We start from the raw sequence: 18,099 nt of genomic DNA, 5'->3' as shown, positions 1-18,099 counted from the left end.
ATCTGTCTAGCTTAAGTTGTCCATCACCGAAGTGAATGTGCCTGGTATAATTTCTGATGTAGCTGATATCAGCACTTTCTAAGTGTTAAACTAGAATGTAATCTTATCATTTTCATGTGTCCTGTGAAAAGCTGACCTTTGTAAGCTTCCTTGGCATGTCATCCATTATCAGAATCATTATCTCCTCCAACTGACTTTCCATTCTCTGAGAGAAGTACTTGATCTTGGCTAGATTCATCATATTCATCATTTGGTTCATTTGTTCCCAGTGCACTTGGTGAACCTTATTCATATATGCCATTTGAACCATTTCCATTAATCTGGTCCTTAAAGCAACATAGGCATCCTTTAGTTTCTTGGATTCTAGTAGATATTTTGACATGTTGGCACATTCTCAAAAGCAGGAGATGATAGAGTGTATCTTCAGTATTGTTTCTTAGTATAATTATAAGAAACAGCTAACCAAAAAGTGAAGAACCAATATCGTGAGTATAACCTGAGTGCCACACGGTGGTCGTCACATGTTGAGTATCTTTGTTCCTCTTGGTGTTAATTTCAAACACATAACATCCCATTTCATAATACTGATAAGGTTTTCATCCAGGGTGATTATTCTGTGAAATCTATGCTTGCATAAAACCACTCCTGTCATCTGATCTGCCAGTACTCTTGACAAAGGAGACAGTGTCATGCAAAGATTCTTGTGTATTTCCAATTGGACTGCATACGTTTAGAAAGTGGACCCGTTCTAAGTAAACAAATTTCAAAAGTACATTCTTTTATCATAAGTGATGAAATATTTTGTCAAGTAACAAAACGGATCAAATGATACCGAAATCTTATAATACTCAGGACTTAATACTAGTTTTCATACTATTATTTATATTGAAATGTCTCTGTAATTCCTGATTAGGACTTTTAAATAACGACCTCTTCAAAACAAGCTGTCACTATTAGTGAGAACTGTTTGGGACAAAAGGTTGAAGCAAGTGTCATTACCAAGAATTTGAATGGCTCAAATTTTTCTTTAATTTTACTTAAAGCATGCGTAATCAAACAGCTTCTCCCTTACTGACAAATGTAAAGTTGAATTTTTTTGGCTACATTGATTGGATTTTTTTTTTTTTTTTAAGATTTTATTTATTTATTCATGAGAGACACAGGCACAGAGAGAGAGGCAGAGACACAGGCAGAGAGAGAACAGGCTTCATGCAGGGAGCCCAATGTGTGACTCGATCCCAGGTCTCCAGGATCATGCCCTGGGCTGAAGGCAGGCACCAAACCGTGAGCCACCCAGGCATCCTGGATTTTTATTCTAAGTAATTTTTTTTACATCAAGTATTTCAAAATAACCAAGCTTTTCCTCTTTTGTACACAGATACTCCTATATTTGTCCATAGTTACACTTCAGGATTCAAATTCTAATACTGGCTAAATATCACTGATAATGTATTTATAACCTCATTCTTGGTTGAATTTTTTGTTTGAATCCATACTTTGTTAGCACATGTTTATGTATTTTCATGTGTCCTTTCAATTTTCAGTTAAGTCCATTCAGGTTTTCAACATGAAATCCTTTTGAAAATAACTATTTTTAAGCAAATGGCAAAACTGGAATTATCTGTAAGATTTTTCCTTTTAATTCCACTTCTTGACAAAACTCCAACTTTAAACAGCAATGCACTTTGGTGTGTATAAGGCTTCAAAAAGAAACCTATTTCTTCACATAAAGAACAGAAGACTGGAATAGCTCAAATTTTCTGAGATTCAACACTTTAAGATCATTCATTGTGGATCCAGACCAGCAGGACCCCCTGTGGAGAGCTGCTCTGAGTATTCCTACATCTGAGCATTTCTGGGAGGAGCTGGTGACATAAAGCTCCAGTCTCGGTATGCTCTTTTACAGAAAGCCTCCAGTGCCCAATCTGCTCATTTACCATTTCTAATACAGAGCTCTCGGTAGCTTGCTCTGGTGCTTCTTTCTAATGAATCTAATGTTCTTCCAGGAAATTGTCTTCTGGAAGTCCAATTAATATAATTAACTGAGCAAAATGGCCAATATCTGTAGATTTATCCATCTGCAGTGAAAACTCCTGATTTAATAATCTTCTGGAATACTACTCATCCCTACGTCACCTGATATGGCATCAAGTCATCTGGACTATTTTTCTATTTCCTCTGCTAAACAAACACTCTTGCAATCACTATGGAGCCAATAAAGAGAGCTCTTTCGGAACTGTGAGGCCCTGGGCTTAGCAGTTCCTTGCTTCCTGAGCTGCATCAGATACCTTTGTAAGCAAGCTACAAAAGCCCTTTGCCTCCCATAATACCCTTGCAGAGTTCCAAGCGCTCTGCACAAGGTGGATGTTTGAGGTCAGGTGCTGTTGTGCTTTGTTTGGTACCGTGTCTCCCTCATCTGGCAAATGAGACATTACTCTTTGCACATACAGATCCAAACTTGTAATCTTCAGTATACTTCCTAATTAGCCAGTTCGATTTTTTTCCCCTCACTAGTGTGTTTGACCCACCTTTGCTCAAAAAGTTATTATGATGAGCAGTAAATACTTATTAGAGAGCTATAGGTATTGTGAGTCTTCATGACCTTAGCAAACTAATGTCTAAATTAATGTCTAATGTCTAATGCAGGTTTCACATCTGCATTAAGACTTTTTCTTCCTTTAACTGCATCAGAAATTCATATGTTAAATATAGGTAAGCAAAATGATAGATCAAATCTTAATTTCCACTTAACTTAAAATTTTAAATTTGGAGCCATAAAACAGAAGTATCATAATTCCATAAGCTCAAACAAGTTTTCTTTTTTAAAGATTTTATTGATTTATTTATGAGAGACACAGGGAACCAGAGACATAGACAGAGGGAGAAGCAGGCTGCTTGCGGGGAGCCCAATGTGGGACTTGATCCCAGGACCCCCAGATCAGGACCTGAGCCAAAGGCAGATGCTCAACCACTAAGCCACCCAGGCACCCTCAAAAAGTTTTTTAAAAATTAATTTTCTGGGGGCTCCCTGGGTGGCTCAGTGGTTCAGCACCTGCCATTGACCCAGGGCAGGATCCTGGAGTCCCGGGATCGAGTCCGGCGTCAGGCTCCTGGCATGGAACCTGCTTCTCCCTCTGCCTGTGTCTCTGCCTCTCTCTCTCTCTCTCTCTCTCTCTCATGAATAAATAAATAAAATCTTTAAAAAAAATCAAAAATTAATTTTCTGAAGCAATGAAGGTCTACAGATGTCTTTTAATGAACTAGTTAAAACATCTTTTAGAAATAAACTTGTAATTTGGAAACAATGCAATATTAAGTTAGATCAAGAATCAAATATCAATCTCAAGTGGTAATATCAAAAGCCAGTAAGTTTCAAGAAATATTACACTACAATCAAGTGGGATTTATTCCCAGGATTCAAGGCTGGTTTAATATTCCCAAATCTATTGATATGTCACATCAGTAAGGATAAAAACCACATGATCATTTCAACAGACGGAGAGAAGGCATTTGACAAAGTACAACATCCATTCACATTATAAACTCCCAACAAAGTAGGTCTAGAGGGAACATACTTAAACATAATAAAAGCCTTATATGAAAACCCATAGCTAACATCATACCCAATAGGGAAAAACTGAGAGCTTTTCCCCTAAAGTGAAGAACAAGACAAGGATGACTACTCACCACTTTTATTCAACATACTACTGATTGCTTCACAGCAATAAGAAAACAAAAAGAAATAAAAGGCATCCATATCAATAAAGAATAATTGAAACTTTCATTATTTGCAGGTGACATCCTACTATATAGACACCAAAGACTACTAGAACTGATAAATGAATTGTGCAGTTGTAAAATACAAAATCAGTGCACAAAAATCTTTAGCATCCCTATACACTAATGATGAAGCAGCAGAGAGTGAAATTAAGAAAACAGTCGCATTTACAATTGCACCAAAAATAAGATACCTAGGAAGAAATTTAACCAAGGAGGCAGAAGGCCTCTATTCTGATAACTATAAAACATTGAAATTCAAGACGACACCAAGAGAAATGGAAAAACACTTCATGCTCATTGGTTAGAAGAGTAAGCATTGGTAAAATGCCCAGACATCCACAGATCTAATGCAATCCCTATCAAAATACCAACATTTTTCACAGAACTGGAACAAACAATCCTAAAATTTATATGAAACTACAAAAGACCCTGAATAGCCAAAGGAGTCTTGAAAAAGAAAAAACTGGAGGTATCACAATTCTAGATTTCAAGTTATACTACAAAGCTGTAGTAATCAAAATATGGTACTAGCACAAAAGTAGACACATAGATCAGTGGAATAAAATAGAAAACCCAGAAATAAACCCAGAATTATATGGTCAATCTTCAACAAGAGAGAAAAGGATATCCAATAGGAAAAAGACCTCTTCAATAAATTGTGTTCGGAAAACTGGACCACTTTTCTTTCACCATACGCACACAAAAAAACTCAAAAATGGATTAATGACCTAAATGTGAGGCCTGAAGCCACAAATATCATTGAAAGGAGCACAGGCAATAATTTCTCTGAGATTAATCATAGCAACATTTTTCTAGATATGTCTCCTCAGACAAGGGAAACAAAAGCAGAAACAAACAATTGGGACTACATCAAAATAAAAAACTTCTATATAGAGAAGAAAAAATCAGCAAAACTAAAAAGCAGTCTGAAATGGGAGAAGATAATTGCAAATGACATCTGATAAAGGGTTAGAATCCAAAATATATAAAGAACTTAAACTCAACATCCAAAAAAAAAATAATAATCCAATTAAAAATGGGCAGAAGACATGAACAGACATTTCTCCAAAGATTTCCAGATGGCCCACAGATATATCAAAAGATGGTCAACATCCCTCATCATCAGGGAAATGTATATCATCAACACCAGAGTGAGTTATCACCTCAAACCTGTCAGAATAGCTAAAATCAACAACACAAGAAACAACAAATGTTCACAAGGATATGGAGAAAAAGGAAACCTGGTACACTGTTGGTGGTAATGCAAACTGATGCAGCCACTGTACAAAACAGTATGGAGGTTCCTCAAAAAATTAAAAATAGAACTACCCTATGATCCAGTAATCGCACTGCTGGGTATTTACCCCCAAAATACAAAAACACTAATTCAAGGGGATACATGCACCCTATGTTTACTACAACATTATTCATAATGGCCAAACTATAGAAGCAGCCCAAGTGTGCATCAACTAATGAATGGATAAAGAAGATGTAGTATACACACACATACAATGGGATATTAGTCATAAGAATGAGATCTTGCCATTAGTAACAACATGGCTGGAGCTAGAGAGTATAATGCTGAGTGGAGTAAGTCAGAGAAAGAAAAATACCATATGCTTTCACTCATACGTGAAATTTAAGAAACAAAAGAAATGAGCAAAGGAAAAAAACAAACCAAGAAACAGACTCTCAACTATAGAGAACAAACTGGTGGTTACCAGAGGGAAGGGGGGATGAGTGAAATAGGTGATGGGGATTAAGAGTACACTTAATGAGAAACACTGAGTAATGTATGGAATTGTTGAATCACTGTTGCACATGTGAAACTAATGTAACACTGTATGAAAATATGTAAAAAATAAGAACTCCATCTTTTCCATCTTTGCAATTTTTCTATAAATCTAAAATTAACCCAAAATCAAATGTTTATTTAAAAATCAAGAGGAGAGGGTGCCTGGGTGGCTCAGTTGGTTAAGCATCTGCTTTCAGCTCAGGTCATGATCTTAGGGTCCTGGGATACAGCTCCATGTCTGGCTCCCTGCTCAGTGGGGAATCTGCTTCTCCCTCTCCCTCTGCCCTTCCCCACCGCTCATGTGCACACGCTCTCTCTCTCTCTCTCAATAAGTCTCTCAAATAAATAATAAAATCGATATGAAATAATTGAATGAAATAAAATCAATCATGTTCCGTTCAGTAATACTAGATATAGATGATGATTGTGAAGGGAGACAACAATGACAGCAAAGGAATAATTATGCATATCTTCTGTTAGTAGGAAAACATTTGTGAAAAATAAAGGCAAACTAAAGACTAAAACTCACTAATTTAAATTGGCACAAAAGGCAAAGAACTTCACTGATGCTAAGTCATTTGCAGGAAAGTAATAGCCTGTGGGAAGGTGGGGCAAGGTGGCTGCTACAGAATGCTCCCTGGGGACACTGCAGAATAAATGCCAGCTCAATTCAGAAGGTGTACCCAGAAAGCCACAAATGATGTCCAACTTTTTTAAAGATTTTATTTATTTATTCATGAGAGACAGAGAGAGAGAGAGAGAGGCAGAGACACAGACAGAGGGAGAAGCAGGCTCCATTCAGAGAGCCCAATGTGGGACTCGATCCCGGGACTCCAGGATCATGCCCTGGGTGTGAAAGCAGACACTCAACCGCTGAGCCACCCAGGTGTCCCAATGTCCAACTTTTATAGAGCTGTTGGTTATAACAACCACCAGGATCTCAGGGCCCTAAAAACTTCTTTCCAGGGCACCTGGGTGGCTCAGTGGTTGAGCATCTGCCTCAGGCTCAGGTTGTGATCCCAGGGTCCTGGGATCAAGTCCTGCATCAGCCTCCCCATGGGGAGCCTGCTTCTCCCTCTGCCCATGTCTCTGCCTCTCTCTGTGCATCTCTCATGAATAAATAAATAAAATCTAAACAAGAAAAAAATTCAAAAACAACTTCCTTCCTAGTCTCCCTCATTTGGAAGTTTTGTCAGCAGTTCCATCCAACACCAGAACCATGGCACTGGGGATCAGAGACCATTTTGGATTACTAACCCACCTTTATGACTTTCAAAGATCCAAGGACTACCTTAAGATTAATGCCAAGTATAACCTCCTAGGTTTCAAAATAGATTTCTTCGTTCCTGGGTACCACTGCTTAAACTTCAGGGAAGCATCATCTTACATGCTGGATAAATGAAATGGCCCTTCAAAAGAGTAGGTTTAAATAACCATCTATTAAGGCAACCAGAGTCTGCTTCCCCACACATCCCACAGGCCGGTGGTTCTCAAACTGTGGTCCTTAGAACCAGTGATCCAGAAACTCTGGAACGGCACACCCAGGAGCCTGGTTTTAACAAGCCTTCCAGACAATTCTGATGCATGCTCAAGTTTGGCAATCATTGCCACAGGCCATACGGTACAGTACTGAAAATTTGTTACCAGCACCCCCAAACCAGAAATATCCGTTGACGTTAAGTCTAAATGAAATTTAAAAACAGAAGAACTTCAGAGTAGTGCACAAGGCTTACTGGGTCAAAGCAGAACAGAATTGCCATTTTCTTCATAGATTTTCTTACCTGGAGGGATATGAAGTCTGTATAACAGTTTGATTTTCTCATTCATTTCTCCATTATACATCACATCTACAAAAATAAAAAGAATGAGAATATACCAAATGGTCAAAGTATATTTGCAGTGACACAAACTCACTGTGGGGAGAGAAGTTAGTGCAGGCAATACTTTTACCCAGTAATTTACCTGCCCCTACCCCCAGACACATTGTGTTTGAAATGAAAATGTAAAGGGTCACTCTTGAGCTGCAAGATAACCTCGTGAATCATTACTAGCCTCGTGCCTTCTGAAAGACTTTAATTGCACGTGCAAGAGTTAGGAACACGTCTCCTGACAGGCCACAGCATACCCTGAGCGCCCAAGGAAAACCAGAGCAACAACCCTGTGTAGGCTGAGAGCTTTGGCCCATCTCACCCTCCTTCAAAAGGCATAAAAGTAGTCCTGAGAGGAGCCCGCAGAGGGGTTTTTAAAATCTCAAAATTGGGGCAGCCCCGGTGTCGCAGTGGTTTAGCACCACCTGCAGCCTGAGGCGCGATCCTGGAGACCCGGGATCGAGTCCCACGTCAGGCTTCCTGTATGGAGCCTGCTTCTCTCTCTGCCTGTGTTTCTGCCTCTCTCTCTCTCTGTGTGTCTCTATGAATAAACAATCTTTAAAAAAAATTAAATCTCAAAATTGGGTCAGGCCAGTCCCAAATATGTTTCCATTGTGTGGCTCTGCCTTCCACCGCCCACCTGTCTCATGTTCACAGACTCCCCGTCCCAAATAAAGTCACTGCAGAGGAGACCCACAGAGTCATACCGAGACAGCTCACAAATGATTTGAATTCAATCAGGTGGTCCATGTTGTCATCCAGGAGCCTGAAAGTCCTTTCAGCCAGGATCTCTGTGTGGGCCCCACATGTCCACGGTGAGACAAGCTGAAATAAGTGTGCAAACTGCCGGGCGTCTATGCGGTACTGCTCCGCGTAGGGCCTGCTGGGGTCATGGCGTGGGACCATGGGCCTGGGCTGCTCCCAGTAACAGCTCATCATGTGTTCTCTCTTAAAAGGAGAGGGAGGGAGGGATCTGTGAAAGATGCTGGCACCTGTGGGGGGCTGCACGCTTACAAGCAAGGTTATGTTGGCCTCCTTTTAGGACGACTCACTTGACCTCGTACAATATGTATTTGAATAAGCAATTTATAACATGAACAAATGAAAAAAATTAAAGTACTTACAATCTCATTACTCTAACCAGACACGTAAAAGACTTCCCATGTTATCTTGTGCTTCTTGCCCAATAAATACTTTTGACCTCTTTTTCTACACTTTTTTATTGTAGCAAACTGTACCTAACAAAGCCTACCATTTTAAGCATTTTTCAATGTGCAGTTCAGCTATCATAGTTTTAATTCTAGGAGACTTAACTTTTATTCTATTTTCTCATCAAATCCCATCTGAAAATGGGAAAGTGCTAGACAGATCTACAGAATACAGAAGAAACCAGTAGCACCGGTTGCCTGTGGGGAGGGAAAGTAGAGGTGGGAACTCACAGGTAGGACCAAGTCTTTTTACTGCAATACTTTCTTAGAGGTTTTGAATTCTGAACCACATGAATATATTAACAATTTAAAAAAAAAAACTGGAAGTAAAAAAAGAGAAAGGCAGAGATTTCAAGTCTCGTGAATACCCTGACAACTTGAGCAATCAAAACTGGCCCTGTCACTAAGGTTCGCCTCTGTAGGACACATCTCTTACACGTGCCCTAAATCATCTCTTGGGACATCTCAACTCACTGAAATAGTTTCCCAATGACTGCAGGCTTCTACACAATTCCAGTGTCCTCCACTCATATGGGTGGCACGGAAACAAGTCCGGATGCTGAAATATGTAAGCACAGATCCTTGGAGGAAAACCAAAATGCCATTTATAATTTTACTGTCCTATTTGTTGGCAGGCAGGTTCTTCAAAGAGCCTTCGCAGAATTGTGAAAAATAGCACAAGAACTTTTCAGTGTGAAATAAAGGTCTAACGAATTTCCATTTCTAAAAAGCCAAGATGCACTATGAAATTCCATTGTATCTTTGCACATCCTGTGATGCTAAAGACCCACAGAATCCGAAGAAAACTTATAATAAATAAGCCAAAGACTGATACAACCAGTTTACACAAAATTCTACGGAAAAACAAAAAAAAAAAAAAAAAAAAGACCATGGATATAAGCAAGTGATACAAAGAAGTACACAATTAGCTGTACAGTCTTCCACCCTGCTAATGGATAAACAAATTTGGATTAAAATAAAATGCACATTTCTACAAGACTAGCAAAATTGTAAAAGACGCATAGGTACTGGGTGGGTGTGGAGTGTAGGAAATTAGCACTCTTAGACTCATCAGTGGAACTGAAATTTGAAACTCAAACACATTTTAGCAATATAGGCTACAGTGTAGTCTGTGCATACCTAAGGAACCCATCCTACAGAAACTGCAGCACGGGTGTCCAGGTAAAGGCACCTCGGCACAGCACAGTTTATAAAGCAGCAGCAAACTGGAAACACAAATCTGTCTCAATAGGTAAATGGTTAAGTAAATTACAGTTCAGCCCTACAATGAAACTATACAGCTGTTTGGTTTTTTTTTAAAGATTTATTTATTTATTTATTCATTCATTCATTCATTCATTCATTCATGATAGACAGAGAGAGAGAGAGAGAGAGAGAGAGAGGCAGAGACACAGGCAAAGGGCAGGCTCCACACCAGGAGCCCGACGTGGGACTCGACCCTGGGACTCTAGGACCGCATCCTGGGCCAAAGGCAGGCGCTAAACTGCTAAGCCACACAGGGATCCCCTGTACAGCTGTTTTTTCCTCTGTTATGGGAGGGGGTGGGGAGTGTGTGTCTAAGAGAGACAGTATAAAAGGAAAAAATCAGGAAAGATAGTCACCAATTTGTTAATACAAATTACCAGTACAAGGGTAAGACTGTGGGTGCAGAGAGGATGAGAGCCTTTCATTGTTTGCTTAAGTTTCTTCTTTTGGGGCACCCAGGTGGCCCAGTGGATGAGTGTCTGCCTTTGGCTCAGGTCCTGGGACTGAGTCCTGCATCGGGCTCCCTGCAGGAAGCCTGCTTCTCCCTCTGCCTATGTCTCTGCCTCTCTCTGTGTCTTTCATGAATAAATGAAATCTTAAGTTTTTTTTAAATGGTAAGAATAGGTATATTTTGTGATTCTTAATTAAAATTTGAAAAAACCTTAATGAGAACATAGAAGCAAGTAAAATATCATTAAAGAGACTAAATGCTCTCTAGGGCCTGATAATTTGCCAAAAGTGAATGAATTTAACTGATCATTAATAATAGCACATTTATGGAAGACATAAGTAACTTGTAGATCTTCAGCATTTTCAGAAGTATTCTATGATGCCGAGTATGTATTATTACTGTTCACACCTTACTAAGATGAATGATGCTGTTTTCTATTTGAGAGAACAGGAGACAGACGTCACAAATCCAAATTTATGTAATTTGAAAGATTGCTTGACAACACGGATGGACCAGGAGGGCACTATTGCTCCATGAAAAGTCACACAAGAAAAAAGACAAATGCTGGGGCACCTGGGTGGCTCAGTCAATTAAGCGTCTGCCTTTGGCTCAGGTCATGATCCCAAGGTCCTGGGATCAAGTCCTGTATCAGACTCCCCGCTCTCTGGGGAGTCCCTTCTCCCTCTGCCCCTCCTCCTGCTTGTACTCTCTCTGTGTCTCTCTCCCCCCCTCTCAGATAAATAAATCTTAAAAAAAAAAAAAAAAGGACAAAAACTGTATGATCTCATTTATATGTGGAATCTAAAAACAAAACAAAACCCCAAAAGAGATCAGCCTTGTGGCTCCCAAAGGCTGGGGCAAGGACGGGGAAACTGGATGAGGTGGCCAGAAGGTACAAACTTCCAGTTATAATCAGCCCTGGGGCAGTAATGTACAACATGACGAGTATAGTTAGTTAACCATTATGTGATGTATTTTTTTTTTAGATTTTATTTATTTACTCATGAGAGACACACAGAGAGAGAGGCAGAGACACAGGCAGAGGCATGAAGCAGGCTCCATGCAGGGAGCCCAATGTGGGACTCGATCCAGGACTCCAGGATCATGCCCTGGGCCGAAGGTCGATGCTCAACCGCTGAGCCACCCCAGCATCCCCGCTATGTGATGTATTTGAGAGCTGCTAAGAGAGTGGATTGAAATTCTCATCGCGAGGAAAAAAAAATTTTTCTTTGTAGCTATAGGAGATGGATGCTAATTAAACTTACTGTACTAATCATGACAATAAATGTAAGTCACGTTGTAGGCTTTAAACCTTCACAGTGCTGTACGTCAGTTATACCAGAAAAGCCGAAAGGAAAAAATTGCATTCAAGCATTAAAAAATTACTATAAATTACCAAAAAAAAAATAGATTTTATTAAAGACCAACCACATTGTTCATCCTGAATAGGAAAGACTATGTAACGAAGACAGAGCTAGTTCTTGTTAACACAGAGTGATCATACCTGTTCATTGCAGTGAAGTTAAGGAACAGAATCCTTACTAATATTTATAAAACAATGGCAGGGTATCTCTGTGACCCTTTCCCTGGAAAAAAAAAAAGAGGGGGGTGGGCAGCCCAGGTGGTTCAGCGGTTTAGCGCCGCCTTCAGCCCAGGGTGTGATCCTGGAGTCCCGGGATCAAGTCCCGTATCAGGCTCTTCTGCATGTGTCTCTCTGCCTCTCTCTCTCTCTCTCTCTCTCTCTCTCTCTTTCTCTCCCTCATGAATAAATAAATAAAATCTTAAAAAAAAATGAAATCCTGATTGAAAAAAACAGAAGTGAGGGTGTGTAGGTGGTTCAGTGGTTCAAACATCCAACTCCTGGTTTTGGCTCAGGTCATGATCTCAGGGTCGTGAGATCAAGCCCCACACTCAGCATGGAACCTGCTTGAGATTCTTTCCCTCTCCCTCTCCCGTTCTGTTCTGTTCCTCCCCCCTACTCACACTTGTTCCATCTCTCTCAAATAAATAAAATATTAAAAAAAAAAAAAGACGAGGAGTGTGTGTAAACCCAACTAGAGAGCGTTCATTATACCCCACAATCCTGAGGCAAGTATTACAATGCATGGAGTCAGACTATGAAAGCAAAGGAAATTCAGAGCAGACCAAGAGGATGGAGAGAAGGGAGAGTCTGACAGGCCTCTCACATAGGGCAGGTGTGGACTCTGGGCCTGGAAGGAAAGTACCAGAGTGAGTACATACAGCGGGCTCTTCGGGTTGTATAATGGAATCAGACACCATGATTGTGATGCTGTTTTACTGGAATTTCCTTTGGAAGTGTATCTTTAAAATGATAATTGTATTTATAGTTTTTAAGCTTCTATTTATAGTTAGTCCTACATAAATAAGAGAGTTGTAAAGCTAACTACAAATAAAATTTTATTAAGTATGATGATACGGTTCCTAGGAACCGTATCATTCCTAGGAAAGACGGAAATAGGAAAATAGTTAGCTCTGACTATCTTCCTTAAATACTCTTTGTATTAAAGATGAACATGGTTAGTACTTAATGAATTTTATTTTTATTAGTTTAAAGCAATCTTTTAAATTCTATAAATTCAGATTTGTGACTTATTCTCTCAAACTGAGAACAGTAAGCCCTAAATAAATGAAATACTTTTCATGCTGAACACATCTGTCTACTTGTCTTTATGTTTGTAATACTCCCCATTTTTCCTCCTTGAAAGTCAAAGAGTGGTGGGGGTTTGCGACACCAGTAACCTTTGACTTCTTATTTTCTCTTCGTGCAACAGAGGGAAACTACCAAAGCCAAGAGGTGTTTCAGAAGACACAGGACTAATCAGTCCTCAACATACATCCTGCTTATTGGGCACGAGGGGTGCCAGGACTCTACTAAAGCCAATGGCCATTTCAGTGACTTCAGGGGGAAATGTGCCACGACAGATGCACGCCAGGGTCAGACAACCTCTGGTGCTCTGCTTAGAAGTCCTGGAAGTGCTGTTTATTACTAGTTCCCACAGTTTGGCAGTCTGAGTTCAGAAGGGACAGCAGCTCAGAGTCCTCACCAGGAAGAGCTCTAGAAGCCAGACTCTGGACTTGCTTTCTGCAACTGTTCCTTCCACTCTTCACTGCCAGGGTATCAGGAGTGGGTCAGTGTGCCTGCCTCCCTTCCCCATTTTCATGTTTCAAGCAAGGATAGTCCTAGCAGGGCACTTGAGAATTTTCTTTGCTGGGTAATGTAAGTAGCAAGACCTGGGAATCCACCTAAATATCCAAATATGAGAAATATGGGTTAGTATATTTAGTATTACCAATATGATAGCTTATAAGGTTATTTTAAAATGAGTCAGACCACGTGGCAGCATGGAAAAGTATTGATAAGAACGTTGAGGGAAAACAGAAGATAAAATAGCACATGTACCAGCCAAATATAAAAACACGTCTAAAAAAAAAAAAAAAAAACACGTCTACATGTATTATGAGTGGGATGACGAGTCATCCATCACCAAGTAGAGGAGGTGGGAACATCGGTAATGGTTGGTGTTGCACCTGCGAGGGCCTGAAGATCGGGTTGGCAGCACCGAGGGCCCTCAGCAGAGCACAGCTCTGGTGTGTGAGCTCCCACCGCCGCCGCCACCCAACAGGTGCAAGGCTGACCCATCCAGCCTTCTCCCGCCCCGGCAGGCTGACCACACGGGCTCAGGCCTGTCACTCCCTCCTCTTCCCAGAGTTTCCTACCTTGAACAGGTCATAGAGTTCCTCCAGGTCTTCAGGAAGGATGGAGACTTCCGGAATAACAACGCGGAGCTTGAGGAAAAAACGAACAGCAGTGGAGTGAATTCTCCGCCTGCACCAGGGAGGATCAGAGGGCACGGGGGAGCTGTTCCTGCTCGTCGGGGACACCAAGCGCGGAGTCCTGTCTACCAGAGCAGTCTGTTCCTTTCTGACGCCACCACCACATTAGGGATACTTTCTCAAGACCCTCAGCCATTCCAATCCACAGATCACCTCAGGACAGACGTGTAAGCCCTGATGGAAGTCAAACTCTAGCCAAGACGCAGCTTGGCAGGAAGTTCCTCCTGAACAACCACTATTACTGCAGGCCTTCTGTGCTATGCATTTTCTGTATCATACCCTCATGTAATCCCACATGCTGGGTATTAGCATCCTCATTTTACAACTGGGGAAACTGAGGCTCACAGTGGCTACATTGTTCACAATCTGTCTGACTCTAAAACCCCTGTTTCTACACCAGGTCTCCCTAATTCAATGCAGGACGGGGGTAGGCATTCTTTATTTTTTAAAAAATTTATTTATTTTTAGTAATCTTTATACCCAATGTGGGGCTCAAACTTAGGACCCGAAGGATCAGGATCAGGAGTCACATGCTCTTCTCACGGAACTAACCAGACACCCTAAAAGTTGACATTCTTACAAGACCAACAGGAACAGAGCCCAGGTTAGTACCGGACTGCCATTCTGACAAGCCACGACTCACCACGTTCTGCTTTGTGGTGTCTTCATGGCCCTGGAGAACCCTGATCCTGTGCTTACAGCGCAGGTGCTCAATCTGTTCCACAGACTGGTCTCCAAACTTCTGCAGAGAAACAAGGAGTCACTCGGGCACAGAATCCCTTTTTGCATACAGAGGAAAGAAGTAGCAGGAGGGAACCTCCCTCAAAATCCATCTGTGAACAAGTTTCCAAGAGGTTGAGGGTGGGATGGGGCCGGGCCCAGTTACCTCATAGGAGTCCCGGATCAGGTCGGCAATGTCAGTCACAGGGTAGGGCTCCTGGTCATCAGAGAAGAAGGCATGATGGCTGCCGACTGGGGGTCCGGGGCTGTCTTCATTCTTAATGTGATCTAGAAACCTGAGCGTACAACCCACCACTGAAGTGCTGGTTTCCCCTCACCTGAGCACCCACCACACCCACTACCTTCACAGGGGCCATGGGACACATCAGAGCACTTTCGACACAGCTCATTTGTCTCCAAACACTGGGAGGAGGTCAAGATGGCAACCACTGTGGTCCTTTAGAGAAAAGGAGACATCCCTAAAGCCAGACTTGTTGATCTGGGGTCCATGGGTAGCTCTGCAGGGATCTGGGACTCTCTGCTGAAGTAAAGTTCTGTGCATATGTGCCATGGTAAGCTTCCACCATATTCCAGAAGGGAAACTTCCATCTGTCTTTCAACTTGCCCTCAACTCCAAGAGCTGAGGCCTCATGGGGCTTTTCTGTGACGGCAACACACCAGTCCCTACACAGTAAGTATCTGAAACCTCCAGCTGGCCACCTGAGACCACCATTTCCCAGTGCCTGCCCGCCCCACTCAAGGCCACCATGAGTGTGTATCTCCTCACAGAAAAGCACAGACAAACTGCTCTCCCCCTGTATCCTCTCTCACTTGCTGGGGAGGAGCCGGGAACACGGCGCTCTTCACCACACACGCAGGCAACACCGCCACCTGCCTGGCTGGCTCTGGGGGGACCACGACATGACAAGTGGCCCAGTGAAAGGGAAAACTGCACAGTGACAGGCCTGCTGGGCACCTGCTGCTGCGTCTACCTGTTGTCTATTTTGCAAAGCCCACGATGGCCCTCCTCACCTCCCCCTTTCATGAGCCCACCTGCTGAGGACCATGAGGGCCTGGCCATCGTCCTTGCTGCTGCACAGGCCCTGGGCGTTGGCTTCCAGCACGGCCAGCCCTAGCTGGAAAATGGCTTTGATTCCATCGTAGAAGAAGCAATCCACAACGCTCACCGCGCTCTCCAGAGGCATAATGCTGAGGAACAGAGTCAGGAACCAGGAGAGAGAGATGGACGCGAGGGCTGAGAGGTCGTTCATGTGCTCTGCCAGCTCGGGGAGGTGCTCCTTGATGAGCTCCTCAAAGACCGACTGGTCCACCTGGGCCCCTGGAAAATACAGGCCACGGAGACTTGGTTGGGGAGGGATTCAAGCTTTCTAAAGTTAGCCTGAAACTGAAACTGAGGTGAATAGAACAATGAACAAGGAGTTCAGAAGAGGACTCGCACTAAACTTATGTTTGACACTGACTAGAGTAATTCAGGGGGGAAAGGATACTATTTTCAAAAATTAATTCTTAGTCGGGGCACCTGGGTAGTTCAGTGGTTGAACATCTGCCTTCAGCTTGGGGCGTGCGGGATGGAGTTCCACATCGGGCTCCCCCACAGCTTCTCCCTCCACCTATGTCTCTGCCTCTCTCTGTGTCTCTCTCATGAATAAATAAATAAAATCTTTAAAAAAAAATGCTCAAATGAACACCTGAGTGGGGGCAGGGGAAACCTCAAGTCCTACTTCACATCATATAAGGAAATGCATTTGAAGTGTGTCATAGGCCTAAATATAAAAGCTAATACTACAAAGCTTCTACAGAAAAATACAGAAGACAAAATTTCTTAGGACACAAAAAGCACTAGCCACAGCAAAAATTATAAATTGGACTTCATGAAAATCAAAGACTGGTATTCACCAAAAAACATTAATAAAATAATAATGCAAACTTCACACTCAGAAAATACAAAGGTCTTGTATTCAAAATAACAGCCCATGCAACTTAGTGGTCAGTAACCAATTTTTTCTTCAAATAGGCAAAAGATGTGAACAGCCACATCAAAAGAGACAATAAACAAAGGGGCCAAGAAGCACAGAAACATATAATCAATATCACTAATCAAATAAATGCCAGTTAAAATCACCATGATAGATCCCTCCCTACCCACCAGAATGGCAAAAATTAAAAAGACCATTCTGAAGGCAAACAGAGACGTGCAGCAGCTAGATCTCCTACATCGCTGGCATGAGATCTGTGCCTGCACTATGCCTGCTTTGAAAAACTGATAGTTTCTTATAAAGTCAAATCCATCTCTCCTATGACCTAGTGATTCTACTCCTGGGTACTCAAGAAAACAGATAATCTTTATTCAGAGAGACTTACACAGGAATGTGTTCTGCAACTTCACTTATAATAAGACACTGGCAACAACGCAACCTCTACCAACAATAGGTGGTCGGATAAACACATCGTAGTATGAGGGTTCGGTGAAGAAGGAGCCAAGAACTGACACACCAGCAACCTCATGTGGGGCGCAGGAAGCCAGACACAAGAGTATGATCTCGATGATTACATGGATACCAAGCTCAAGAACGGGCCACGCTACCCTGTGCTGATAGAAATCAGTACAGGGGGTTGCCTGTGGCAGGGAAAGGGGCAGAAGGGATCTCTGGGGGTCATGGCAGTGCTCCACCCCGTGTTGGGGTGGTGGTCACACAGGTGGACATGGTACCATGGACATTCTGCCGGTCACAGGGGACTGTGAGGTGTCCCAATTGATGGTGGCCTTGGCAACCTGCATCATGAGCCTGAGGCTCCGATGATTCCGTGCTACTACGGTGGGCAAGGTTAAACTGCCTCCCACAGCATAAAGCTGAAAGGGAAGCAGGCTCATCACTCAGGCACATGGAGGGAACCAGGGAAGACAGTCTCAAGCATACCAAAAGGCCACCGAAAGGCCACCAAAGGCACCAAGTGACCGCATCCTTCCCAGCCACCCCCCCTTACTCCCAGTGGTCATCACACTCCCTCAGCTCTTTGGAACCCAGTCTTCAGAAGGGTGTTCTTCCTACCTTGCCCTACCTCCAGTCCTTTGTCAAATTCCGTCTCAAATTGGTTCTTTTGTTTCTGTTCCCACTGCTAATTTTAGGCCATCTC

General features: G+C 42.3%; 2 protein-coding genes across 4 annotated transcripts in view; one reads left to right on the top strand and one right to left on the bottom strand.

The window, feature by feature from the left end:
• The window catches only part of RPL31 (ribosomal protein L31), a 29,814-nt gene extending 15,984 nt beyond the window's left edge, over positions 1-13,830 (top strand). Inside the window, exon 6 of one of the 2 annotated variants that reach the window (XM_072844499.1) lies at positions 13,161-13,830. The gene's annotated coding sequence lies outside the window, so the exon portion shown is untranslated. Of the gene's footprint in view, positions 1-3,794; positions 4,353-13,160 lie in introns of those variants that run through there. The other variant, XM_072844498.1, reaches the window with a different exon arrangement.
• TBC1D8 (TBC1 domain family member 8) overlaps positions 1-18,099 on the bottom strand; it is a 112,851-nt gene that overhangs the window by 5,999 nt on the left and 88,753 nt on the right. For both annotated transcript variants that reach the window (XM_072844493.1, XM_072844494.1), the window contains exons 12-17: positions 15,997-16,282; positions 15,110-15,239; positions 14,867-14,965; positions 14,107-14,175; positions 8,151-8,391; positions 7,357-7,422 (exon numbers count right to left, since the gene is read on the bottom strand). In XM_072844493.1, the coding sequence (XP_072700594.1) occupies positions 7,357-7,422; positions 8,151-8,391; positions 14,107-14,175; positions 14,867-14,965; positions 15,110-15,239; positions 15,997-16,282 (891 nt within the window). The remainder of the gene's footprint in view (positions 1-7,356; positions 7,423-8,150; positions 8,392-14,106; positions 14,176-14,866; positions 14,966-15,109; positions 15,240-15,996; positions 16,283-18,099) is intronic.

Source organism: Canis lupus, chromosome 11 (assembly GCF_048164855.1).
Source record: "Canis lupus baileyi chromosome 11, mCanLup2.hap1, whole genome shotgun sequence".
Lineage (NCBI taxonomy): Eukaryota > Metazoa > Chordata > Mammalia > Carnivora > Canidae > Canis > Canis lupus.
The sequence above is the reverse complement of the archived record's forward strand: the minus strand, read 5'-3'. Positions and strand labels throughout refer to the sequence as shown.